General features: G+C 51.2%; 2 protein-coding genes and 1 long non-coding RNA gene across 12 annotated transcripts in view; 1 reads left to right on the top strand and 2 right to left on the bottom strand.

The window, feature by feature from the left end:
- OGA (O-GlcNAcase) overlaps positions 1-2,278 on the bottom strand; it is a 28,443-nt gene extending 26,165 nt beyond the window's left edge. Inside the window, exons 1-2 of one of the 2 annotated variants that reach the window (XM_077877884.1) lie at positions 2,101-2,278; positions 1,125-1,397 (exon numbers count right to left, since the gene is read on the bottom strand). In XM_077877884.1, the coding sequence (XP_077734010.1) occupies positions 1,125-1,323 (199 nt within the window). In that variant the 5' untranslated portion in view covers positions 1,324-1,397; positions 2,101-2,278. The remainder of the gene's footprint in view (positions 1-1,124; positions 1,398-2,100) is intronic. The other variant, XM_077877885.1, reaches the window with a different exon arrangement.
- Positions 1,108-17,046, top strand: LOC144301218 (uncharacterized). The gene is made up of 3 exons (XR_013368007.1): positions 1,108-2,554; positions 6,541-6,581; positions 15,961-17,046. It is a non-coding gene; the product is annotated as an uncharacterized LOC144301218 (long non-coding RNA).
- On the bottom strand, positions 6,741-25,336 carry KCNIP2 (potassium voltage-gated channel interacting protein 2). Of its 9 annotated transcripts, none has more exons than XM_077877893.1 (10): positions 24,988-25,335; positions 11,566-11,661; positions 10,662-10,715; positions 9,865-9,989; positions 9,398-9,467; positions 9,157-9,227; positions 8,918-9,025; positions 8,628-8,732; positions 8,428-8,490; positions 6,741-7,178 (listed from the first exon to the last, which is right to left on the bottom strand). In XM_077877893.1, exons 1-10 carry the CDS (start codon positions 25,058-25,060, stop codon positions 7,095-7,097), a joined length of 849 nt encoding a protein of 282 aa, XP_077734019.1. In that variant the 5' UTR covers positions 25,061-25,335; the 3' UTR covers positions 6,741-7,094. The 9 variants fall into 9 exon arrangements, with proteins under 9 accessions (XP_077734019.1, XP_077734020.1, XP_077734021.1 ...); XM_077877894.1 differs by having other exon boundaries at positions 6,741-8,117; positions 24,988-25,334; XM_077877895.1 differs by lacking the exon at positions 10,662-10,715 and having other exon boundaries at positions 9,865-9,985; positions 11,562-11,661; positions 24,988-25,336.
- Positions 25,337-25,880: the final 544 nt, after the last annotated feature.

The raw sequence follows: 25,880 nt of genomic DNA, 5'->3' as shown, positions 1-25,880 counted from the left end.
GGTAGGCCAAAATACTTCAGAAAATTAAAATACATTCTGTATTCAAAGAAAAAGCAATAACGCAAGTAACTCATGCTTCCTTGGAATGTTCAGTTCAATATATTTGTCCCCTATATCCATAAACCGTGGTAGTCTTCAGACCATTTCCCCTTAATGTTCCCCCCCCACCACCACCCCCAAAAAAAGAGTCAGGTCTGGCGTTCTTTTTAAATGAAAATAGTAAGAGAGGGGCAGCCCAGGTGGCTCAGCGGTTTAGCGCCGCCTCCAGCCCAGGGCATGATCCTGGAGACCCTGGATGAGTCCCACGTCAGGCTCCCTGCATGGAGCCTGCTTCTCTCTCTGCCAGTGTCTCTGCCTCTGTGTATTTCTCATGAATAAATAAATAAAATCTTAAAAAAAAAAAAAAAGAAAAGAAAAAGGTAAGAGAGGAAGTCAGAAGGGCATTTTTAATCCTCTTCTGCAGTCCCTAAATTAAAATTCCGTGTCTTTGATAGTATTAAACTCAACGCTCTAGAACCAAAGCACAGTAATTGGCAAAGGACAATTTTCTAGGCTGCAAAAGAATCTCTAAAGGTTGGGTGCTTGGGGACTGGCCAGCGAAAAACAAAACGAAAGACCCAACAAAAACACCAAGCAAAGGGGAATTTGTAAAATCCTAGGCGGACCGTGCCGTCTCTGGACTCTAGGCGTACAACAAGCACGTCCGTGTGGGTTGGTTTTTTTCCCAAAGGGTGAGGACAGCAGCGCTTTATACGGTGTTCCATTAGAAGAGCCCACCCTAGGGAACAGGATCCCGAGGTACAAAGACGTGTAACTCTGAGCCTAACAGCCGGCTCCTTACCGCCGCCTCCGCAAGAGCAGGCCTGGCGCCAGCCCAAGGCGGGTGGGGTCAGGCCTGTTAATAGCCAGAGAATTCATCGCTGCCTAACAACGTGTGGGAAGGCTGGCCCACCGTCTCGCGTCTCGCCTCGTCCAAGCAGGGTCAAGTTTCAGATCCGGGGGGGGGGGGGTGGACACCCTTTCAGAACCTCCTAAAGCACCCCCCTCAAGAGGAAAGAATGTGTTAGTACCGGGGCGGAACGGGAGGGAGGACGCTCTCGCCCAGCCCGCGCCAAAGCGCTCACCTTCCACTACGCCACATAGGAACCTCCGAGCCCCTCCTGCCGCCCCGGCCACCGCTGCTCCCCCGGCCCCGGCTGGGCTGTCTTCTCCGGGGGCCGGAGCTGCTGGCGGCTCCAACGATGCCCCCACGGAGGCGGCAGGGTTGGAGTTGAGCTCGCTCTCCCGCTCCTCCAGCGCCGCCTGGCTCTCCTTCTGCACCATCCTCCTGCCCCCGGCCGCCGCCACCTCTGCGGGTCCTCCTCGGCCTCCGTCCGTTGGGCCGCCGGCCCGGAGCCCTGGAGAGGGCCTCGGCTCCAAGCGCGCGCCCTTCCTGCTCTTTTCCCCTCCCCCTCTACCCTTCCCCCTCCCTCTCCGCAGGGACCCGAATGCCCGGATGAGAAGGGCGGCGGCACCGGCGCGAGCCCTTTGTCAGCCGCTGCCTCAGCCTAAGCTGGGGAGCTGGAAGCCTAAGTGGAGAGCGAGGCCACGACCTCTCGTCCCCTGGAGGCAGATAGCCAAACCTCCTTTCTGTTCGCAGTTAGACTCTGCTGCCTCCGGATAATCTTAGTTCTTCCGCTGTTTGCCCCTCGAAACCCCTAGGTCTCCTCCACCGCTGCCTCCACCGCCCGCTTCCTGTTTATCCGCACTGCGCCTGCGCCAGAGACCGGCTCAGACCGGTCGCCTCAGCCCGACTCCCCCTCCTTCTTTTGGGCCAGCCTATTGAGCTTCATTTGGTAGGGGGAACTAGAACCGAGGGGACGAGAAAAGCGGGAGGTAATGAAGGCGACGGGATGTACTATTTATGCTTGCCACCCTCTAAAACGAGCCGGGAGCTCTGGAACGAACCATCACCCCTCCGGAAGAAGGGGAGTATGGGAGGAGGCTGCAGCAGGTTGGGGCACTGGGGATGGGGGGGTGAAAAAGAGAGGTGTTTACTCTCTCAATGCGCAGGCGCGGAAACGAAGCCTCTAGTTCTTAAAGCGAGAGGAAGAAACTGACCTATTTTCTATTGAGATTCTTCTAATAGGTAGGTTCATTACATCAGCCTGACCCAGGATCGGTTCTGTGAAGACAACATTCCAAGGAGCTCAGCTCACCCCTCTGCCTTGACATGTTCCCGTAACTTCAGCTCGGCGCTAACGCCTTTTAAATACTAAATCATTCGTTCATTCCTTCGTTCGGCAGAGACCAAGTGAGCTGGCCTCGTGCTGGGCTCTTGGGCCACTATGAGCTCACAGTATGGTGGTGGAGACAAGCAAGTACATGCACAATCCCCACACAGTGTACCCAAGTGTTGCAGGAGCTCAGAGGAGGGACTGGCTTAATCCTCCTTTGGAGAGAGGTGGCAGCCATGGCTTTGCTTTTGAGCTGGAGCATAAAGGATGAGTACGAGTTAGACTGAGGAGGGGGAAGCGGAGAGAATCCTCCAGGCTCGTGAAGCAGTACAGTTGTGGTGAGAGGTGAAAAAGTCTGACATTTTGGGGGATGGGGAGCGTGAACTGTGTCTAAGGGAGAAAGAACCTTGTGCCGTAGCATAAACATCATTTCCTTAAGAAGTCATTCCCAGGGGGGGAATCCCTGGGTGGCTCAGCGGTTTTGGCGCCTTGGAGTCCTGGGGTCGAGTCCTGCATCGAGCTCCCTGCATGGAGCCTGCTTCTCCCTCTGTCTCTCATGAATAAATAAATCTTTTTTTTTTTTTTTTATGATAGTCACATAGAGAGAGAGAGAGAGAGGCAGAGACACAGGCAGAGGGAGAAGCAGGCTCCATGCACCGGGAGCCCGACGTGGGATTCCATCCCGGGTCTCCAGGATCGCGCCCTGGGCCAAAGGCAGGCGCCAAACCGCTGCGCCACCCAGGGATCCCTTTTAAAAAATGAATAAAGAATCCCTCCCAGAGCCCTAGATGGGCTTGGGTCCCCTTTGCGACTGTTTGTGCTCAGAGCTTCTTGTAGTCCTATTATAATGCACTTTGTTTACATTTATGCCAGTTAAGAAATCTGTTTCAGCTTGTGAGGTATAAATGTGAAATGATCATCTCAGTCTCATTCTCATTCTGATCGTTAAGACTTAATATTGGTAATATCATATTCAAATCCTCTAGCAGTAGCCCAACTTGTAGCTCCAGGTACTCTTATAGTCCCTCTTCTTTTTAGTCCTGTAGTGTTGAGATGGGAGTGAGAAGCAAACATTTTCTTAAGGGACCTCTTGTGAAAACAGTTGGAAGCCATAAGCAGCTTCACTGTATATTGTGGTTCCTTGGGGGATTATTGGGTTATCATTCCAGCTGACCCCAGCCCTTAGTCTCATGACACTTTCAGTGGCAACTGCTAGCAAGTCAGCAGCCACTATTTCATCTAGTGTTCAGACTCTGGGGTCCATGGCCTAGGCAAGATCTACTTTCCATGTCTGTGCTGCTCAAACTTGAAGGGAAGTTCTTGCCACACACTCTCCTCTCCAAACCACACCTCTACCCCCCTAGTACCTCCAACAGGTACCAGAGATTAGTAAGCCTATGATAAATACCTGTGGAATGAATGAAATAGGGCACTGCACCCACAGAGGTTTTTTTTTTTTTTTTCTTTTTTAAGATTTTATTTATTTATTCATGAGAGAGAGAGAGAGAGAGAGAGAGGCAGAGACATAGGCGGAGGGAGAAGCAGGCTCCACACAGGGAGCCCGATGTGGGACTTAATCCTGGGACTCCAGGATCATGCCCTGGGCTGAAGGCAGCGTTAAACCGCTGAGCCACCTGGGCTGCCCACCCACAGAGTTTAAATACTGGTTAGAGAAACATAATAAATTCAGTATGTACACAGGGTCTCAGTTTGTAATAAGTGCCACGAAGAGAGGAAATCAAATAACGTGATAAAGAGTAACCACAGCAAGGAAGGACTACTTCAGATGGAAAAATAAGTTATCTGTGAGTGAGCCATGATAGTGGCTTGGCTAGGAAAGAGCAGTGGTCATCTTCGGTGGTAGAATTGGTGATTGATTAAAGGAGTAAAGGGAGGGGGTACCTGCCTGGCTCAGTTGGTAAAATCTGGGAATCATGAGTTTGAGCCCCATGTTGGGCATAGAGATTACTTAAAAATAAAAATAATTTAAAAATTAAAAACTAGAGGGATCCCTGGGTGGTGCAGCGGTTTGGCGCCTGCCTTTGGCCCAGGGCGTGATCCCGGAGACCCGGGATCGAATCCCACGTCGGGCTCCCGGTGCATGGAGCCTGCTTCTCCCTTCTCCCTCTGCCTCCTTCTCTCTCTCTCTGTAACTATCATAAATTAATTAATTAATTAATTAATTAAAAACTAGAAATAAAAATAAAAATAAAAAAATTAGGGAGTCAGAGGAAGAGGAAGAAATGAAGACTACTAAATTTTGACCTGAGCAACTATGTAGATGGTGTCATTGTTGAGATGGGAGGACTGAAAAAGCATCAATCAAAGCTCCATTTTGAACATGTTAAGTTTGACTATTACAGGTCCACATGAATATGTCAAATAGGCAATTGGATGTATGGTTTTTGAAATTCAGAGAAGTCTGGGGATATAAACTTAGGAATCCTCTGCATATAGATGGTGTTTAAAGCTGTAGGACTGGATGTGATTCGGAGGAGACTCAGGTCTGAGCTATGGTGTTCAACGTTTAGAATTCCAGTTGAAAAAAAAAAAATAGAATTCCAGTTGAAAAGGATGAGTCTACAAACAGGTGCTGAGAAGCAGTGGCCAGAAAGGCAAGAGGAAAAACCCAGGAGAGTATGAAATGCCAGAAGGCATAAAAGGAGTGTTTTGACATGGAGTAGTTGACAACATTCAGAATTCAACCAGTGGCCAGAAAAAAATTATCAGAATGCCAAACTGCTGCTTTTTTCTGGATCCCATTTGTGTGTTCTGGGGGCACTTCTCTCCTTACTCAGCCTCAGACTTCAACTTCCCTTAAACTTGAATCTACCCTAAAACATAGAGATGATCTCCACACTTAACTGAGATAAATACACACACTCACCACACCCATTCATCCAATCATATACAACCATATAATTATTCATACAACTATTAAATACCTATTATATGCTAGGCCTCAAGGATAGGATGGCGGGGTGCAGGAAACCTAGTCTAGGCACTCAAGGAGGCCTCAGGAGCTTATAGTGTATCAAAGAAGACAATCATTCAAAATAAATATATGGTAACAAACTGAGAAGTACGGGATCCCTGGGTGGCGCAGCGGTTTAGCGCCTGCCTTTGGCCCAGGGCGCGATCCTGGAGACCCGGGATCGAATCCCACATCGGGCTTCCGGTGCGTGGAGCCTGCTTCTCCCTCTGCCTGTGTCTCTGCCTCTCTCTCTCTCTGTGTGTGACTATCATAAATAAATAAAATTAAAAAAAAAAAAAAAAACTGAGAAGTGCCACAAAGGAAAAGTATAGGGTATGTACCATGAGAGCCTGCCACAGTGTCAACTGATTTAGAGTATGCATGATATGCATGGCATCCATCTTTCACTCACAAATCTTAACTATATCCCAAAGCAACCCTGGACAGAGATTTGGAAGACTGGGTCTAGTCTCAATCCTCCTATAAACTCAGTAGGTAACCTTGAGCAGGTCCTCCCCACTCTTTGGGCCTGTTTCCTTTGCTGTACAATGGAAAGCTGAGAAAAATAGTAGACCACAGTTTTTGTTTTTGTTTTTGTTTCTTTTGTTGTTGTTGTTGTTTACCACAGGTTCTAAACTTAGGTCCATGGCCAGGCTTCAGAGATACAAAAATATATGAAAAACTGTGCATGTTTTTTCTTCTGGACAGTAGACCCACAAATTTCATCAAATCCCTCAGAGGGGCTGTGACCCAAAGAAATCCAAGGACTTGTGGAGCAGACAGTTGTGTGATAATGTGAGCAGGGCACCCAGATGACAAAATGATGGATTCTGGAAGTAAAATTTTGCTTTCTTGGACACCATACTCTCCCTTGACCTTGTCAATGTGTACAGTGATGGAAGAGAAGGCCTGATCCCTCTTTTATGGATGGTGAAGCTTAGTCACCGCATAATGGTGCCCTAGAGAAAGGATGGGAGGCCAGGCCTATCACTGATGGCCCCTCTCCAGAAACAGAACAAAGAAAGGCAGCCATTCCACATAAGAAGTCTTTATTGCCCTTTGTGTTATTTGCTCCATAGTGCCTGGGTCCACCCCATCTGATCTCTCATTCTTGGCTGGAGTATAGACAGAATCTATGTCCATACTGGAGGCAAGGTTGGATGTTTCCACAAAGGAACTTTCATTAGCAACTAAAGGAAATCCTTCCTCAAAAGAAAGCACTTTGAGGTTAACTAAGATGTCTGTAAATTAGAAATTCTTGATCCAACTTGTCAGAATGTCTAGCCAAAAGACAGCTGGCTTGGCATAACCTTTGCCACATTAATACCCTGTCTCTCGTCTCCTCTGCAGATGTGGGAGAGAGATTCACATGAGGACCTCTCTGAGGTCAGGTAGGTCTCCAACTCTTACAGAACCTGCATCTCAATCTCCTACCAAGGGTTGGCTATGCTACTTTCTTTGGCATCTAAAGGGCAACAGGTGCAGGGGTTAGTGTTGTGAGGTATGTATGGATGGAGCAGGAGGGACAAAAAGGCAGAGACAGCAGCCTGTGCATAGCCATTGTGTTTTATTGGATCTAGTGTATTTTTTATTTTACAAAATATACAGAGGAGCCCAAAATGCAAAGCAGTCAACAGTGTTCAGATGGGAAAAGGGGCTCCCTCAGGGCCCTTCCCCTCAGATCCTGACTGACTGGGAGGGTGAGCTAAACAGAACGAGCAGGTATATTAAAGGGTGGCAGCATGGCAAGAGTAGTCCCTGCCTTCTAAGTGTGTACAGGGGCATCTCTGGGTAGATTGAATAGAGTAAGAAGAGACCCTATATAGGAATTGAAGAGGCTATGTGGGGGGTTGGGATAGAGCCTGGGCAGATCAAAGATTCTAGTGAATGCCCCCACACTGGGTTCAGATGCTATGCCCACTTCCCTCCTTCCCCTTTCTTCTAAGGCAGCCACTGGATGGTCCCTGACTCACTCCATGCCTCCAAGTCTAGAAGAAATGGTAAATGAAAACTTAAGTTGTAGCCATCAGAGAGGGTAGGCTGAAGCTTTGGCAGGTATCAGCTGGGAGATCTCCCACTCATATTCCCCTGCTGCTGCCACCACCCATACAAACAGGAAGGAAGGAGAGGAAGGAATTTGAGGCATGAGCCAGACATCAGGATCTCAGGCTCTCTTGGAATACTGAGGAAAGTACGGACATTTCTGGGGCATTTCCAAGGAGACAGAGTCTTCCAAAGAGCCTGGAATTCATATTCTGATAGCCTGGGTTGGCAGACCTATGGGGCTCAGAGCTATAGTCTGGCATGCCTGAGCTGTCACTGACAAGCACTAGGCCTTTCTGCATTTTACCCCAGCCTCCTATGACCTAACCACCAGGCTCAGGCCTAAGATTTCTCTCCCTACATTCTTTTCCTCCTCCTACAAGGCTCTCAAAGGTCCTGGTCTAAAAGGTCAGTCAGTGTGGAGGACAGAGCAGACTCTCTGAGAAGGAAATCTTAGAGGAAATGCATATGAGATCAGGGATAAGGAAAGCACCATAGCAGGAGACATTTTGTCTAGTGTTGTAGTTTCTAGAGTGGGAATGGAAGGTGGAGAACCATTTATTTCCTATAGCAGGGGCATCCTCAGCACTGAGTGTCAGGCAGGAAGGGGGTGGGAGCTGTTGGGAGTTGGGAACACCCCACAGATACACTCTGCCCATGCCCTGGCCCCTTTAGCTCCAGCAATCTGGACCACTGAATCCCCAGGCTCTTAGATTCCTACAGCCCCCAGGGCAGGGCTAGGATGAGGACAGACCTGGGAAGAGAAGGGTGAGTTCCACCTGGACTAGAGCTAGAGTATGGTCCCCCCAGGACAACTGACCCCCTTTCCTGGGGAGCTAGATGACATTGTCAAAGAGCTGCATGGACCTCATGATGTTCTCGTCCTGTAGCCATGGGGTGGGAGAGGCAGATTGGAGAGAGAGAGAGAAATAAAAAGAGCTTATCAGGGACACAGAGAGGGACATTCATCTGAAATGGGGACATTCAGAGATGGAGAGAGGCAGCAAGGGAGGAGACACCCAGAGAGACCTGAAAGAGGGAAGGGACAGGCATCCCCAAGTTGCAAAGGAACAGAACTTGGGGGTGTGGGCAAGTTAGGGAGATGATACTCTGCCCAAAGGAGCTTTTTTTCCTACATCACTGAATTGGACCCTGAGTCCAGATCATGGAAATGTGGAGGGCAGGGGCCTGTACCTTTTGGCAAGACTCAATGAATTCCTCAATGGTCACCACGCCATCCTTGTTCCTGTCCATCTTCTGCAAAAAAGTAGTCAGGTAGAGAGAACAGGAGGGATGACAGGAGAGAGGCAGGTAGAACTCAGGTAAGTTCTCTGCTGGGACCTTGCCTCCTTCCCTACACTCCAGAACCCTCCAGCCTACCCAGTCCCAGGCACCTGGAAGAAGCTCTCCACGTGCTCCCTTGGGGCCTCCTCTCGGAGTGCAGGATACGTATACTTGCCCATCATGTCATAGATGGATTTCATGATATCAAGCATTTCCTGTTAGGCCAAGGGAGAAAAGGATCCCTCTTCAGAGCCTCCAGTCTCCAAATCAAGAGGATTAGAGCCCACGGCAGACCCCACCCATTGCTGGGGAAGCATATGTTGGTCAGGTTTTCCTCCTCAGGGCCCTTTGCACCTCCCCACACACATGAAATCTCTCCAGCTCTTCAGTTGTCCCACACCTCCTTGGTGATGCAGCCATCCTTGTTGAGGTCATACAAGTTGAAGGCCCAGTTTAGTCTGTCATCTATGGTTCCCCGAAGAATCACCGACAAACCAGCCACAAAGTCCTGGGAAGGAGACAGAGAGGAACTGTATTTTCAAATACCCTTTACCCAATCCCCAGTCTGGGTTTGGCCTGTGGATCCTGGCCCTGAAGCCTCAGGAAACAGGCTTCCTTGGCCCACCTCCTCCAGCTCACCTCAAAACTGACAGAGCCATCATGATTGGTGTCAAAGGCATTGAAGAGAAAAGTGGCATATGTGCTGGAGTCTGTAAAGATAAGTATGGAAAAGTTTGGCTTTCAGACAGGAAAGGGCTTGCTATGGCTATGGGGTTCCCCAAACCCCTCTTATCACTTGGCATTCCCAGGCCCCTCCAGAACCCTCTCCCCAACTCAGCCTAGATGGACAGCTGCTTCCTCTCAGGTCTTGTCCCCTCACCTCCTTGAGGAAAGAACTGAGAGTAAATCTGCTTGAAGTTCTCCTCATTGACAATTCCGCTGGGACATTCCTGGGAGGTGGGGGGAGAGTTAGAAACCAGACTGAGGGCAGAAACAAAGCCCCCTTCCACTCACCACCACCTACTCTATGCCAGACTCCCAGAGAAAGCAAATCTTCCTGTCTCCAGGGGGCTAACCACGCAGTTCTTTTAGGGAAGGCAAGACTTCTCAGTGCACAAGTTTAAACACAGAACTCACCAGCAGGGCGGATTTACAGGCTCTGCCTGGCCTCAAATCCGCCAGAGCCTCCCGCTAGAAATCTGGTCTATGGGGAAGAGGGGGGCCCCTCCTCCTCCCTCTCACTCCTTCTCATACCCCTAAAGCATCCAGGCCAACCAACCTTAGAAGTCCAGGATAGGCCCCACCCTTCCTGCCCCACCCCTCAGTTAGGTCTTCCTTTGCACTCACATTCTTGAAGCCCCGGTACAGGACTTGCAGTTCCTTGCGCGTGAACTTGGTTTGCTCCTGCAGCTGCTCCAGACCCTCTGGCCGGTGACACACCGTGGACAGTTCGAACTCATCCTCCACGCTGTCTGCGGCGGGGGGGGGGATGGGGGGGCGGCGGGGAGGGAGGCAGTGGAGGGGGGGACAACCGCGCCTCAGGCCCGGCCTCCACGACCCCTCTTCAAAACCACCCACCCACCCATCCTCCCCATAGCCAACACCAGACACCAGCCTGCCAGTTCCCTGGACCCCGGTCTGAGGACATGAAGGCAAGATGCTGGTCAGCTTCCAGATCTATCAGTTGGCTGCACCTATGGGCAGGCCTAGCCCCAGAACCAGGGGTCCGACTCATCGCTGGTCCCGGGGCCCTTGATCCCTGCTTCAAGGGGAAGGTCCCTAGCTCCATCTTCCTCCCAGAAAGGGAGGAGTAGAAAAACGGGTTAAAGAGGAAGCGTCTGGGGATCTAGGCTCCGCCTACCCTGATCCACTCTGATCTGGCCAGCGGCACACTTGCCCCGCCTAGACCCTTCCCTCCAGCCAAGCTCCTCCTATCCCAGCCATGCTCGAGCCATGCCCCGCCCAGCTCCAGCCAAGCCCATCCAGACCCCACCCCTACCTGACACCAATAAACCTTAGTTAAGGCTTCATCCCTGGCCGCATCTCAGTCCTGCCCCAGTTCCCAACATCCAGTCCCCAGGCAAGTGCCCCCACCCCACGCGCCCGAAGGCCCGACCCCCGCCCCCACCAGGACAGTAAGTCACCTGGGTCCAGCGGGCGGGGTCTGTGGGGGCGGAGGGAGGCTGGGACTGCTAATGCTGAAGGGAGCGAACTGTCACCGAGAAAGTGGAAGACCCGGCCAACTGCAGACACACACCTCGCCCCTCACACTCAACAGCAAATCTCAAAGACCTGCGTGTTACGATGCACACACACACACCCAGCCCCGCGCACAGAGGCACACACAATGAACAAGCATAGACACACACGGAACAGACCCCACGCACACATGCTTGTGGGACTCACGCCTGTCATTTCCCCAATTCTACCCCCATGTGGTACCCAGTGGAATCAAACACAATGACACCCTCAAATAATAACTACAAAATGGGCCTCCATACATTCAGTATAATCCTATGGGCTGGGCAAGGCCCAACCGAGGAAATAGGCCTCAGGAGACAAAGTGAGGCCACTCAAGTGGGGACTGGCTGGGACTAGAAAACCCAAGGATCCTGGCATCTGGATGAAGGCGGGCTCCATCCTCTGTACCTGCATCCATCCGGGCAGGGCAGGGGCCACATGCCCCGGGCAGGGCGGCCACAGTCGCAGCCACCAACCCAGATAAGCCACGCACAGACCTCGTAGCAGTCTGTGTCTCGATCGGCCACATCGGCCATACCCACAGTCTCAGGCCTCGTGCCCTGCCACACCGGCCACACCCAGGCACCCGAGGCTCCCTCAGACACTTGGGCCCCGCCCCCCAAAGCCGGCCCCGCCGGCCCCCTCGGCTTCCTCCCAGCACCTACTAACGCCCTCTCCACCCTCGGGCCTGCCAGCGCCCACCCCCTCACTGGTCACGCCCACACACACGCAGGCCCACTCCTGTCACACGGGTCACACCCCGACACAAACGGGCCCCGCCCCCGGAAGCACAGGAGAGGCACTTGCTTTCACTGACTGAGGGCAGGGCCTGGGGCCCGCAGCAAGGCAGCAGCTTGAGGAACCGCTGCTTCAGCGCTTTTTTAGTGGGCCCTGGAGGGTGGCCTGGGAAGAGAGAAGACCCCAGGAAGGCACATTAACCCCTACTGTCCCTCCGTTCCCCTCCCCACCATCGCAAATCGACCCTGAGGGCAAGGGGTGTTGGGAGGGGACTGGATGAGAATGGTAAGAGTAGCTGGGGCTGGGTTAGGGAAGCACAGTGGGTTTCACAGGCATAGAAAGTCCACTCGGGCATCTTGTATCATGGGACGCAGCTGGGGACAATGAGGCCACCAAGGGGAGGTAGCAATGGCCTCAGTGCCTGTTGACCCAGTGCCCTTGGCTCCAGTGCTATAGGTGGACCTCTGAGGGGAGGTCTGGGTAGGAACTGCCTAGGTAGGAACACCTCTGTCTCTGTCTCTGTCTCTCTCTCACACACACACACATAGACAAGTGTGTATAGTGACACATAGAATGATAAATCATAGTGATGGATGCCATACAAGGACAGCTTGATACCCAGCAACTCACTCAAACCCAATGATCTAATTAAGCAGGCCCCAATACATGCGCGCGCGTGCACACACACACACACACACACAAGTACACATTTTCGTGTAGTATCCCTTAATACAAACATATACAAATGTGGCCTAGGAAAAGCATAAGCCATACACATGAGGACCCACATAGGCCATCTTACATTGCAGTGTGATCAAATCATACAAAAACACGTGGGATATTACGACATGGTGTGTTAAGGACACTGCAATACACTGTGACCCTATAATATTATGACACATATCAAGATCACGACACATACCCATATCATATTGTGACTTAGGTGTCCACGGCACCCAGATACCTAAGACTGCACATCACCAACAGAATCCATGTTTGTTCTTCCTACCTTTCCTTCCTATAATCCCTCATTCCAAGGCACCTAGAATCTCCCTGCCAGTGGAACAAAGTTCCTCATCAGTTAACTCACTCATTCACGCTAAAAGTGTGTCTCCTCCCATGTCTTTGAAGGTGACATGACAGCAAGCAATAACAGACCTTGGAGATGAGTATTTTGGTGTAATGTAGGGCTACTGACCACGGTTCCCCTCACTTCCCCTTATTTACACCGGTGTCCTACAGCTCTAATTGTATCCCAGGGAGAGGCTATGTGTTGGTGTGCCTGTCTCCTGGCAGCGCCCACCTCCAGACTCTAGGGCCAGAGCCCACAGGGTTCTAGCACACTGACTGAAGTTGGCCTGGGTCCGTTCCTGGAGGGGCCCAACTTCCTTAGGTTGTAGGTTACTAGGGCACCCCAACTCTTACGTAGGCCCCGCCCCCCCCATACGAGGCTCCACCCTTGGATCAGGCCCTGCTCCCAGGAGGTAACTGCTTTGAGTCAAGGCTTCCCCCTCCAAAACGTCCTTTCTTCCCCTCCCCCCACAGAGCTATGGAGAGGTAGGAGGGAGACCGTGGGCTGAGTGGGGGATCGATGGCGGCCTGGCCCCCAGCCCAGGGCTCCATTAGCCCCGACTTTGGTTTCCCGAAGCCGGATTGCGCCTGGGGCCTCCGGTGGTGTGTCGAAGCTGGACTGGGAAGGGCGGGGAGTGGGGTGGGGAGTGGGGGTGGGGTGGGAGGGAGGAGGGCTGCACCCCCGCCTCTCCCAACCTCCTGGTCTTCTTCACATGTCTGCGGCCCCCCAGACCCCCCTCCCTGCTCCCAAGACTATCTCCTCTAGGCTCTCCTGAAAGGTGGTAAGGGAAAGGGCTGCCTTTAGCCTACAGGACACCTAGGTTTCTTAGATGACCCCTCTTACCACTGAACAGTCTAAAGGGCATGGCAAGTCAGAGCCAAACTGACTTCATCTTTTCAGAACTGGATGAACCCCAGTTGATCTAAGACCCTTGCTCCCCACCCCACTCTGATAATGCAGCAGAGGACAGAAAGTAGGTTGGGGGTTTCCTGCTTTTACTGAACCCTAGAGCAGACAATTCATTGGCTACTTCTCTTGTCTCCAGCTCCCTTCACATCTTTCAGTTCTCCCTGGGGTCTGCCCTAATAGCCCTCCTATCATGGTTCTTGTCTATGTTCCTTTCCTGTTCCTGGGGGAAATCCAGAATAGCTGTGCTATGGAGCTGCACAGTTCTTGGTGTGAAGAGGAGGGAGAGGCCAAATCTCTCTGGGGGAGGCAGAACATGGTCCCCTCTCTACCTCCAATATCACTCTCCCCACTAGATTTTGGGGTGATGTGGAGAATGTCCAGGCCCTGGAAATCCTGAGAGAAACTTGGAGTGGCAAGGGGGCTTGGGAAGCAAGGTCCCTGATCTGTTCTATGCCTTACCCTCCTGCCAGAGCTGGTCTATAAATGTCTCATTCAGTGTTCCTACTCCTGTTCCTCCTGATCCCACCCCCATTCCAAGCCTTGAGTATGAAGCTGGTATTTCCTCAGGGAACTCTGGGAACAGCCACACACACAATCCAGTACCCAAAGCGGCCCAGCCACACAACCTGTCCCCCTCAAGCACAGTCATATTCACCATCTCACAAAGCCACACACCCTATCTCTCTGACACATTAAATCACATCCCTGGCACATACAAAGTCTCACACAGTCACACACTTTGTTCTTTTTCACACAGATGAACACATGGTCACACCCCCTGCACCTCTCGCACAGAATCCATGCACACTCTACAATTACACATGCAAGGATGGAGGTATGGAGAGTCACTCACACATGTCTTCAGAGCCACTGTGGGGCCCTGGCCCCAAAGGGACTCCCCAGAAGTCTGGTGTTTTCTCAGGAACTCTGGAACCTCTTTCTTCTACTCCAGATAGTCCTGCCTGTCTCCAAACCTCTCCTCAGTCTCAGATGGATCTCCCTCATCTCCATACCCCAGTCCTCCCATGCTGTGCCCCTCAGCACCCCCCCAAAACACCCTGGCCCCTGGCCTCCTCTCTTCACCTTCCCCAGAAGCCCCTCCCCAAGACCCACTCCTTGAATTTCCTTCTTTGCCTCTCAGATGTCCTGTTCCCCAAGCACCCGTCCTTACCTCCCCCAGATGCCCTATCCCATCACTAACATGCTTACCCCCTGCCCCCAGTCATAAAAACAGAGTAACCTCCTCCCCAGCACTGCTGGGCGGCTGCTCCTCCAGTCAGCAGCCCAGACATAGCCAGACACCTGGGTTACCTTCCAAGGAGACAGGCTCAAAGAGGCCAAACTGCTCCAGGACCTTGACAAACAGAGCGAGGACCACAAGCACAGCAACCATCTCTAGCCCCTCCAGGTTCATGGTGGGCCTGGGGCATGGCCCCCACCAGCTGAGGCTCAGACACACTGGCAGCCCTCCTCACACCTCCTCCCCCTCAGGCTCCCCAGCCTGAGTAGGACCGCCTGCAGCCTCCCTCACCCTCTCCCTCCCAGGATCTCCTCCCTCCCCCGCCCCCTCACCCCGCCTCTGCCCCACAGCCTCCCAGCCACAGCCTCTTCCTCTTCACAGGGCTACTTCAGCCTACAGACTGGCATCTTCTCAGGAGCCTTTGGCCAGGATATGGGCCAGAAAAGGCCAGGCCAGAGGAGGAAAGCAGTGACCTGCCTCTATCCCCGAGGACAGCTTCCCCCAGACACTTTATGGCTACTCAGTGCCAAAGGGAGGGGGGCAGAGGGAGGAGCTATGCCTAGGGAGAGGGCAGGGAAGGGCAGTGTAAGTGTCTGTATGTGTGTCTGTATGTGTACGAGAGAAACTATGAGTTACACATGTATAAATTAGAGATATATGTGTCAGAGTATATTATAAGTGTCTGGGTGTTTTCTTGTGTGTATTCCTGTGTCTGTGTGGAGAGTAGAGTATGAGTTTCTCCTCTTATGTGTATCCCTGTGTGTGGTTTACATGTGTATGTGTCTATCATATATGGGTGTGTGTCTTGTATATCTGGGTAAGTGACCTGGCTGTCCATGGTATGTGTGTGTGAGTGCACTGCAGTATTTATGAGTGTGTATGGGGTAGGAAGTTTATCTGTTTAGCAGGGCTGTGGGATTCGGTCTGAAGACTGGTAGTATGGATGTGTCCTATAATAAGGAGTATGGGTCTAGAGTGATTGTGTAATTGTATCCGCGTGGAGCCGGATGAGGATATAAGTAGGGAGAAGGCAGTGACCTCTCCAGTCAGGAGGACACCACCAACATCGATCCATGGTTGCCATGGAGACTGTGAGGCTGGAAGCACTCTTTCCACAGGCAGGGAAACTGAGGCCCATGGGAAAGAAAATTAGGTCCAACAGCCTGGGCAGGAAAAAGGCTGGTTAGCCTTCTTGTGACCTTCCGGGGAGGGGACTTACGGTGGTTACCTTTGAAACCCACAGATTCAGGTTCCTTGGGAGAGGAGAGACCAAGCTTCTCCCTTCCTCCCACCCAGGATCTGCCAAAGCTTTGCCTGCTCCTTGAAAAACGTTACTGAGCTGATGGAGAAGTCCAGAATTGGAGGGAAGTCTGTACCCTCCAAGGAAGTGGCCCACCCTCACCTCCCCCCAGCATTCCTGGAGCCCCTCCCCCATCTTCCCTGCTCCTTGTTGGTGTGTGTGGGGGGTGTTCATGTTTGTAGGGGTGAGGAGAGGCCTGCAGAGCCAGTGAGCCAGAGACAAGAGCCTCTGAACTCCTGCCACAGCTGGTAAACACTGAGCACTCACTATGGGCTAGATAATACATTACGTTCTTACAGAGTTGATCATGTTTTTTTCTTTTTTAAAAAAATCAATTTAAATTCAATTTAGTTGAAATACAACGTATTATTGGTTTCAGCGGTAGAATTTAGTGATTCATCAGTTGCATATAACACCCAGCACTTATTTATTATTATTATTTTTTTATGATAGTCACACAGAGAGAGAGAGAGAGGCAGAGACACAGGCAGAGGGAGAAGCAGGCTCCCTGCACCGGGAGCCCGACGTGGGATTTGATCCCAGGTCTCCAGGATCGCGCCCTGGGCCAAAGGCAGGTGCCAAACTGCTGCGCCACCCAGGGATCCCAACGCCCAGCACTTATTACATCAAGTGCCCTCCTATCATATTTTTTAAGTAATCTCTACACTCAACATGGGGCTAGAACTTACAACTCTAAGATCAAGAGTCACGTGCTTTTCTAACTGAGCTAGGCAGGCACCCCGAGACATGATCACATTTAATTTTCACAGTAGGGCACCTGGGTGGCTCAGTGGTTGAGCATCTGCCTTTGGCTCAGGTCATGATCCCAGGGTCCTGAGATGGAGCCCCACATCAGGCTCTCTGCAGGGATTCTGCTTTTCCCTCTGCTTATGTCTCTGCCTCTTTCGTGAATAAATAAATAAAAATCTTTAAAAATATAATAGTTTTCGCAGTAAGTGTATGAAGGCAGTACCATTATCCCTACATCACAGGTAGTGAAACTAAAGCTAAAAGAGGTTAAGAAAATCACCAAGATCACTAAGTGTCAGAGCCTCAGTTTTAACCCATTTCACCTTGAGCCTGTGCTCTACACCTTCACACCACACTGGCTCCCTTCTTAGACAGCCTGCCCACTCAGGAGGCCCAGTTTTGGGGGACTGACCCCAGAGGGAGCCCTCCTGCCTTGTCCAGCCCTGGGATCAATGTGTCTCAGCTCCAGCCACTGGGTGGAAGTCCAGGTGGGGCTATCCCTACCACTTCATTTGAAATTCACTGATCTGCAGTTCTACATGGCCACCACTGGGGGTCAGGCATCCATCTCACATCCTATTTTACCCCTTCCTAATCCTCCACCCCCAAACAACGGGAAGTGTGGAAAGGATGGGAAGAAGGGTGCACCACAGGCAGGCTTGGTCCTCTGCTTGCCCCTCTACCCCCTCCTCCAGGAAGAAGTCAACCTAGGGGAGTGCTTTTGGTTTCTCACACCTTAGACATTATAGGTTTACAGATGTAACCAGCAAATAACTTCCCCATCAACTATCTACATTCCACAGCTGGCATTTAATTCCCCCTCCCCTTCCAGACCGGTTGGCCTCCTCACTGTCCCCCAAACACATCAAACTCGGTGCTATCTCTGTGCCTTTACTCCTGCTATGAATGCCCTCCTTTCTGTTCTCCTGTTCTACAGTTCTTACCTAACAGGACATCCAGCCCTCAGTACCTGAATTTCTAGTGAACTCAGTGTTGGGCCCTCAAAACGTAGCACCTAATTCTATAATGTTATTAAGTGGGAATAGTAAAAGGAGGCAGCATAGCATGGTAGGTAATAGTGTGGGCCAGACCAGAGTACCAGATTCCTTGGGTTCAAATCCTGGCTTTGTCAGAGCAAGTTTCTTAGTTCCTTCCTTCCTTCTTTCTCTCTCTCTCTCTCTTTCCTTCCTTCCTTCCTTCCTTCCTTCCTTCCTTCCTTCCTTCCTTCCTTCCTTCCTCTTTCTTTCTTTCTTTCTTTCTTTCTTTCTTTCTTTCTTTCTTTCTTTCTTTCTTTTTCTTTCTTTCTTTCTTTCTTTCTTTCTTTCTTTCTTTCTTTCTTTCTTTCTTTCTTTTTCCTTTCCTTTCCTTTCCTTTCCTTTCCTTTCCTTTCCTTTCCTTTCCTTTCCTTTCCTTTCCTTTCCTTTCCTTTCCTTTCCTCCTCTCCTCTCCTCTCCTTTTTTTTTGTATATTTTTTTTTTATTGGAGTTCGATTTGCCAACATATAGCATAACACCCAGCGCTCATCCTATCAAGTGCCCCCCTTGGTGCCCATCACCCAGTCACCCCATCCCCCCCCCACCTCCCCTTCCACTTGTTTGTTTCTCAGAGTTAGGGGTTTCTCATGTTCTGTCACCCTTGTCAGAGCAAGTTCTTAATCTCTGTGTGCCTCTGTTTCCCATCTCATATGGTCTGGGAGGGATCAATGAATATATGGAAAGCTGTTAGAATATCTCTTGGCACAGAGTAACTGTGAAGTGTTTGCTACTGTTATTAACAACATCTCCCTCTACTTACATTTCTAAAACTCTTCATTAACAAAGTATTTCCACAAACATTGTTATCTTGATGGCTTCTCATGACAACCCTATGAGGTAGAGTGAATAGTATTGTGCCCATTTCACTGATGAGGTAAACAAGGTCTATAGCAATAAAGAGACTTGCTTGAGGTCACCTCGCTAAGATCTTTCTGGATCAGTTCTGTTTCCTCAATTAGATTCCAAGCTCCTAAAGGGCAAAGTTGTTTAAAAATTAGACTTACATAAATTGAATGCCAGGTTCTGATCTGGTGCTTGTGGAACAAAGGTAAACTAAGCAAGGTTCTCGCTTCCGCTGGGTAGGGAGAGACAGCCCATTGAGAGAACTATGAGGCTTCTATTCATTCAAAACATATTTAGTATGTGTCTACTATGTTGTAGGAACTGTTCTAGGCAGGGCATGGAATGAGCTATAAAAGCTTGTTTAACTATAAAAGCTCTCTAACTGGGAGGCCAGGAAAAACTGGGAGAGGGTATTTTTTGGGCTGGTTCTTGAAAGATGGCTAAATGTCAACAGTCTACCTTAACAGAGGGGTCAACAGTTATTGAGCACATTTTGTGTTCTGGATACTTTCACATATTGTCTCAGTCCTCATAATTAACCTGAGAGGTAAGGTCTATTACTCCTGTGTTTACAGCCAACATGGTCAGAATGAGTAGTAGTATACCCATTTTGCAGATGAAAGAATTGAGGCTTAAGGAAGTGATTTTCCCAAGATAGCAAAGATGATGAAGGATGGATCAAGATTTAAACCAGGAAAAAAAAAAAAAAGATTTAAACCAGGATCAAGGATCTGTCAACCTGTCCTTCCTTTTTTTTTTTTTTTTTTTTTTAAAGATTTACAGCCTGTCCTTCCAATGTGTGTGGAAATGTCAAGGAACCTTGGATGACTGTAGCTTACTTTGTGTTGGGGGAGCCATAAATGATAAAACCAAAATGGGTCAGATTCCACGGAGTCTTGAATGCCAAGCCAAACTATCTAGATTGAAGGCGGCAGCATAGCCACGTCTTCTGGTTCTCTGCTGCGATTCACAGATGGAGAAACTGACAACCTTTCAGGCTGTTGCCCTGTCCCTGGACCCTCCTTTTCTGTCTCACACCCCCCACTCTCAACCTTCAGAGACCTTGACCCAGCCTCACAGTGACTCAAGGTTCTAAATCAACCAGGCTTCTGGTGTGTGTGTGGGGGGGTATCTGTAAGTGAAAGAGTGAGTTGTTTTTCAGACTCTCCCTTCTCCCCACTCTGAGACCTCTCAAGTCCCAGGGCCCTATGAGAAGATTGCCCAGATCTGTCCTCCCTAAGCATCCCTGTGTCACTTAGTTTTTCCCCAAGGGAGTAAACCCTTAATGGAAGCACTTCAGGCAGAGTGAGGGCTCAAGGGAACACTATCTTGAAGCATTAGGTGGGCCCTCCTGAGGTCCCTCAAATTTCACTGCAGAGATACTCTTACCAATTGTTCATCTCTCACAGTTCAAACCCAGAATAATACTGCCTTATGAAGGGACCCACCCCATGTAGCTGTACTCCTTTCATCTTGTCCTTGATACCCCAGTGAGGACCCCAGCCAGTGAAGACCTCAGAACTCTTCTCTCAGTCCCCAGTCAGGCCAAAGACACAGCAGCCCCCAGCTGCATTAGGTGATTAATGACCTTCCTAGGCTTTGGGGCTATTTTGGGGCCTGGAAGTCATTCCTGCTGTGATTGAGAGCTGGCCTTGCCGGGCTCCAGCCATCTGTCACTGGAGACAGGTCCAAGCAGGGGGCTTGAGGGACACATGCTCCCCAAGACTGCCAAGCATGGCTCTGGCTCAGCCCCATCTCCCCTCCTTCTGGGGAACACATGGCTAGGAGAGGCCTGCCTATATTCCAGAAGCTCAAGAGGATACCCTGGAGAGAGCCAGAAAACTACAGGTCCCAGAATGCCACAGGGCTAGGTTGTTTTGTTTTTGGGGGTCAAGTGGGGAGGGCCTCTCCCAGGCAGCCCTAAGGATACCCAAGCAGAGGTGTGTGTAAATCTCAGCAGTACCGTGAGATGATATCCACAATCCTCATGTCATAAATCCCACACATCCCACACCAAGGTACAATCTTGTGTTAGGTACAGAAGTAACTTAGTGTGACTCAGGAAGCCTCAAACCAACTTTAAAGTACAATTGCCCAGGTACATGCAGTTTCAGTGTCACAGAATCCCAGAGATATGCAACCCCCAGGATGCACAGCCCCAGTGATCACAACCCGAGTGATGCATAACCCTGTTCATACAGACTCCCAGAGATAGACAAAACGGTGACATACAATCCTTATGCTACACAAGTCTATTCATCCCACAGTTCATGAACTCCCTAACTGACTTTAAGTTGGTCCAGTCCTACCTCAGTATTCCTTCTGGACAGTGATCCCAATCATCTTAAGATCCCATTAAACCAAGTAATTTAGTAAAGGGTTCTTGTGTCTTTTCCCTGTTCTGCTGCAAGTTTCCTCCATTTATCCCTGCAAGGGGCCTTGCCCCTTATATCCACCTGCTTAAGTCCCCCTCCTCTATCCTCTGTGAGAAGTCCTGCCTCACACCCTCCACCATTTGAAGGACCATGATGTCCCCAATCCCTATCCTTTCCTCTTTGGAGACTCCTATCCTCTACCTTCTCGGTAAGGTACATGACCTTATCCCGAGCTCTACTCTGTCAGGGATCTTGCCCTTTAAACCCTCTCCTTTGAGGGATCCTGCTCCCTCCATCTCTGTGAGGGGCCCTTCCCCTCCCCACCTCTGTAAGGCTCTTATCCCACTTCACTCACTTTTCGAAGGGTCCAGCCCCTTCCTCCCTTCCTCATACCTGGCGACAGCGACCCAGTCACCAGCTGGTAGAGGGATCTCGCTGCCTGCCCCAACGGGCTCCGGCACCTGCGGGGGCATCGGTTCATGGTTCTGCTGAGAGCTCACTGGCCAAGCTCCGCCCCCAAGGCCCCAGGGCGGTCGTGTCTCCGCCCCCACTCGAGTGGGCGGAGCAGGCGGGCCGGACCTGCGGGACCAGAATCTCTGACCGCAGGGTTTTCTTCCACTCGCCGGGCCGCACAGGGGAACGCACCGCGGCCCCCATCGTCTAAAGCACCTATCCTCACCCAGTTCCTAGACTGGGCTAGGCGGGGCACGGGGGTGGGGGAGGGAAGGGACGGACTCTCCTCACAGCCTTCTCTGGGAATGTTTTCTGGATTTCTAGTGGGGAGGGTAGGCACCCACGGGTTTTGAAAAAGGAGCTGGGGGAGGGGATAATGAACCTTATTCTTTATTGCCCCTCTTCAGCCCTGCCTTCTCTGACTGTCGCACACCTCCTCCTCCCAATTTGGCACGGAGAAGTGAAGGGGATAAGCAGGACACAGTTGTCATGGCAACTTCCCACACTTCCATACTTCTAGACCAATGGGAGAGCAAGAGGAAGGAGGAGGAACTGGGCATCGTAGTGGGGTGGCAAAGAAGAGGCTGCTCTGAATTCCTTTCTCTCATAACTTTCTGCTTTGTGTCCCTCTATCTTGCTCCAGTGGGTTCACAGATTCTCCCATTGTATGCTGGCTGCCTGCCAAATGCATGAAGAAGCTCTCCTCGCCTCAGTCTCAGTCCCAACTCTTTGCAGGACTCCTTTCTATAGGGCTGTACCCAAAATAAACCCTTCCAGGACCCACTGACGCCTTCAAACTGCTGGGACAGCCTACATGAGAGACATAGTTCCACTCCTCCGACTGGAGGATCCTGTATTTTTGGCAGAAAATTCTACATTCACGAGGCAAGCATTACCTCCAATCTCCACGCAAATTTTGCCACTTGATTTGGCGGCGACATCCCCATTTGGAATCAGCTCTGTAAGCATGGCTGCCCTACGACCACACGGGGGCGCCCTAGACTGGGGAAATGATATATCTGACCGGAGGGACCCGAGTTCAGGCCTTGGCCTGCCAGATCCCAACTCTCTACTCGTCGTCCCTAGTCCTTGCTTTGCTTCCAGCTTGGACAGGACTGCCACTGATTGCTGCTTTTACTCACCACGCCACACTTCCAAGCAGCCCTGCCAGGCTTGGAAGACCAGAGGGAGTAGATCTGGGGCGGAGTGGAGTTTCAGATTCTCCCCACTCCCCACCAAAAAAAAAAAAAAAAATCTCCAGCTTTGGGTCTGGGGGAGTGGGGGAGGTAAGTAATTGGGGTACTCCGGATGCCCTGATAAGTTAAGGACTCCCTATCAGCCTGATGGACCAAAATGACGGAAACCAAAGACTACCCCCATGTCCATCCCAGGAATCGGGCCTGCACAGGGAAGACACTTTGGGAACTAGGACCTCCTGGCAGTACCTCTGTCCTGGAGCGCTCTTCAGCACCTCGGACAACGACTCCCCTTCAGGCTTTAGCTCAAGCGTCTCAGGGCACCCAGCACTTTATCAGGGGGAGTCCCAACCTCATCTGTCTCCTGTTGTAAGATAAGCCCTCAATCGAAAGGAGAGCTCCTGGTAACACTATTTCTACTTTCCAAGTCGTGAGTGGAGCTATCTACAGGAGGATGTTGATGATGAGCATCATTCTTGACACTTGTCAACATTTGACCTATTTCCTTTGGGAGGCAGACAGCAAGAAGTAGTGTTCTCCATTTTAGAGGTGAGAAAAGTGAGACCCAGATAGCAAAAGTAATAGCCCATTCCTGCTCCCCAGGAATACAAGTGCTTCCCCACCTTCACCTAGTCTCTGATTCAAATAGCCAACTGGGGAGGGGAGGATTCCACTAAAGGGGAGAATCAATTAAAACAGGAAACAAACACTGACTAATGTGGTGTTAATGAACGCCCTGGGGCCTTACTACTCTCAAGCATCCTGAGTTGGTGAGAACACAGTTCAAAGCAGAGCTGGACGTTGGATTCCATCCGAGTCTGAGCCACATCTAGGGCACACCTAGGGCCTGCTTGAGCCAAAAGGCTCTCCCTTCTAGGAGTCTCAGCATAGGAACTAGGGCTTCCCTACGGTCAATGAGTATGGGAGACACTCTAAAGGCATTAGATCCTAGTTGTCATCCCCATCCTGGAGACTTAACCTCACTCCCCTAAGGACAGACAAGGATCATGGGCTCCCTCCACCTTCCCAACTTGTTTCAGACACAGGAGACAGTCTCCCTCCTCCCATCCATTGTTGGAAGTTCCCGGGCAGGCTGTACAATGAGACAGAAAACACATATGCACATGGAAATGTATACAAGGTAACACAGTCACCTACACAAACACATGGGTCTGCCTACTAAACCCAGAAATATATGCAGGCCCAGGTTACTCCACACTGTGGGAGACAGAGCCTGCCTGGGCAGCAAAGTGGTTTGGGGAGGCCACAAGGCACCTTCCAGGCCAAGTGCTTCTATTTCTGGGTCTGGAGGGGAAGAGGGGATATTTTCCTTCATGATTGGATAAAATTCTGGGAGGGTTGTTGAGGGCTAAAGGAGCTTCAGTTGAAAGAATGATCTCTGAGTACTTTCTTGGGGGTGGGAGATGATGACCCAACACTAACCAAAAACTCCCCACAAGGGCCAGGCGTTGTTCCTGGGAGCCAGGCTGGGCAGACACTGGTGTCCCTCCTTGGGTCCACCTGGGCTGTTTGTGGAAAATGTGGGGAAGCAGTAAATGTGTGGTAAAGGCCCCCTTCTACACCAGGAAACCAGAGAGGCAGCAAGGGTAAGACATGTCAAGACACTCACAAAAGCCCACAGAAGACATTGCCTCCTACACAATCAGCATGGAATGCTGATATAATCTGCATATTCTCACAATCACAAAACACAATGCTTGCCCCAGGAGGGTCACAGTCATAAAGTCTTACAGAGACATACCACCATAAGGTGAAGCCCTGACACATTCTGATAGTCACATGTCACTTCATACAGAAAAGCACAAAGCACAGAGTTGCACATTGAACAGAGACATGGTCAAAACAACTTCATTAGTACAACAGAGTCCTACACAACCTTATTCAAACGTCTGACAAGATCATACAATTGCACAGCCAACAAAATCACACTTACCCTATCAATATACCAAGCCTAGGGCACATGGCAACCAGCTGAGGGAGGCGCACACACATATACACACAGACACACACACAAAGAATGACAGGCGCTCACGCACGTAACACCTCCCACTCCAGACACTCTCCTAGCTTTGTGTCACACGCCCACACCTGCTGCCTCTCCCCACCTGCCTGCCTGTCCCCCCACCCCCCACGGTTCCAAAGGCTTTGGACCCCAGTGTCTTGCTGCCCGGAACAGCCTGGAGGGTGCTTAGGAATGGGACAGAGTGTGAGTAAGGGCCTGGCCAGGGTCAGAAAGGCTTAAGGGTCTGGGGGATGGAATCTACATTCCCTCCCACGACCCTTGAGCCCCTGACTCACCTGTGAGCTGGTCATAAGATCCGTCCAGGTCTCGGGAATCGGACAAACTCTCCTTGCGGCCCTGGCCCCGCATGGCCCCCGGCGCCCCCGTCCCGTCCCGCCTGGGCCGTGGGAGGGGGCGCCGGGTGGCCAAGATAGGGCGCTCACACGGCGCCCCCTGGTGGCGTTGCTCGCTGTCTGGGCTGGGGCTGAGTCTGGGATGGACAGGGGTCCCGCTGGGGGTCCTGGGGCAGGAGCAGGAAGCTTGGGCAGTAGGTGAACGCAGAGCCGGAGGCAGAGCGGAGCTAAGCACGGAGCCAGAGCCAAGCCGCCTCTCTCCTCCCGCCCCCTCCCCGCGGCTGTCACCGCCGCCTCCCCCCTTTGACGCTGCCGGGATTGGCTCCCCCTACCCCCGCCCCCTCCTCTTTGCAGCTCGGGGGAGGAACCCGGTGAAAGGGTGAGCTGGGAAGTGCGGGGAGGGAGACTGGTTTTCCAGCAACACTACCCCCAAACCTGAAGCCACGGGTTCTGGCGGTGGAGGAGGGAGCAGGACCAGAAAGGATCCACTGTGAGGACCTTCCCCGTCCCAACTCTTAGGCACTCCTTCCCCCACCATCAGCACTGGCCAGGGTAAGTCTCTGAGCTACCTGTCCAGTCTCACGTCAGCCCCCATCTTCTCTGTTGTTCTCTTCCCCCATACGGGTCTCCGTGCACTCTCACCAGTGCCCACCCTGCTAGGAGGGAGTTAGGGATGCAGAGCATCTGAGAGTCTGTTTTCAGAGCAAAGGTCAGCCCAGCCTCTAAGAGGCTCATCTTAGGCCAGTGGACCACAGTTCTCTCTTCTCTCAGAAAGACCTCAACCCTCAGCCTGCAAGAGCTGTCCCTGAGCCATATTCACAATGAGGGTATCTTCT

Source organism: Canis aureus, chromosome 29 (assembly GCF_053574225.1).
Source record: "Canis aureus isolate CA01 chromosome 29, VMU_Caureus_v.1.0, whole genome shotgun sequence".
Lineage (NCBI taxonomy): Eukaryota > Metazoa > Chordata > Mammalia > Carnivora > Canidae > Canis > Canis aureus.
The sequence above is the reverse complement of the archived record's forward strand: the minus strand, read 5'-3'. Positions and strand labels throughout refer to the sequence as shown.

Coding starts and splice junctions, on each gene's coding strand:
- KCNIP2 (XM_077877893.1), bottom strand. CDS start 25,060: ATGCGGGGCCAGGGCCGCAAGGAGAGTTTGTCCGATTCCCGAGACCTG. Junction 10,716..11,565: donor CCTGCCCTCAGTCAGTGAAA/GCAAGTGCCTCT, acceptor CGCTCCCTTCAG/CATTAGCAGTCCCAGCCTCC. Junction 7,179..8,427: donor TCATTGAGTCTTGCCAAAAG/GTACAGGCCCCT, acceptor CATTTCTTCTAG/ACTTGGAGGCATGGAGTGAG.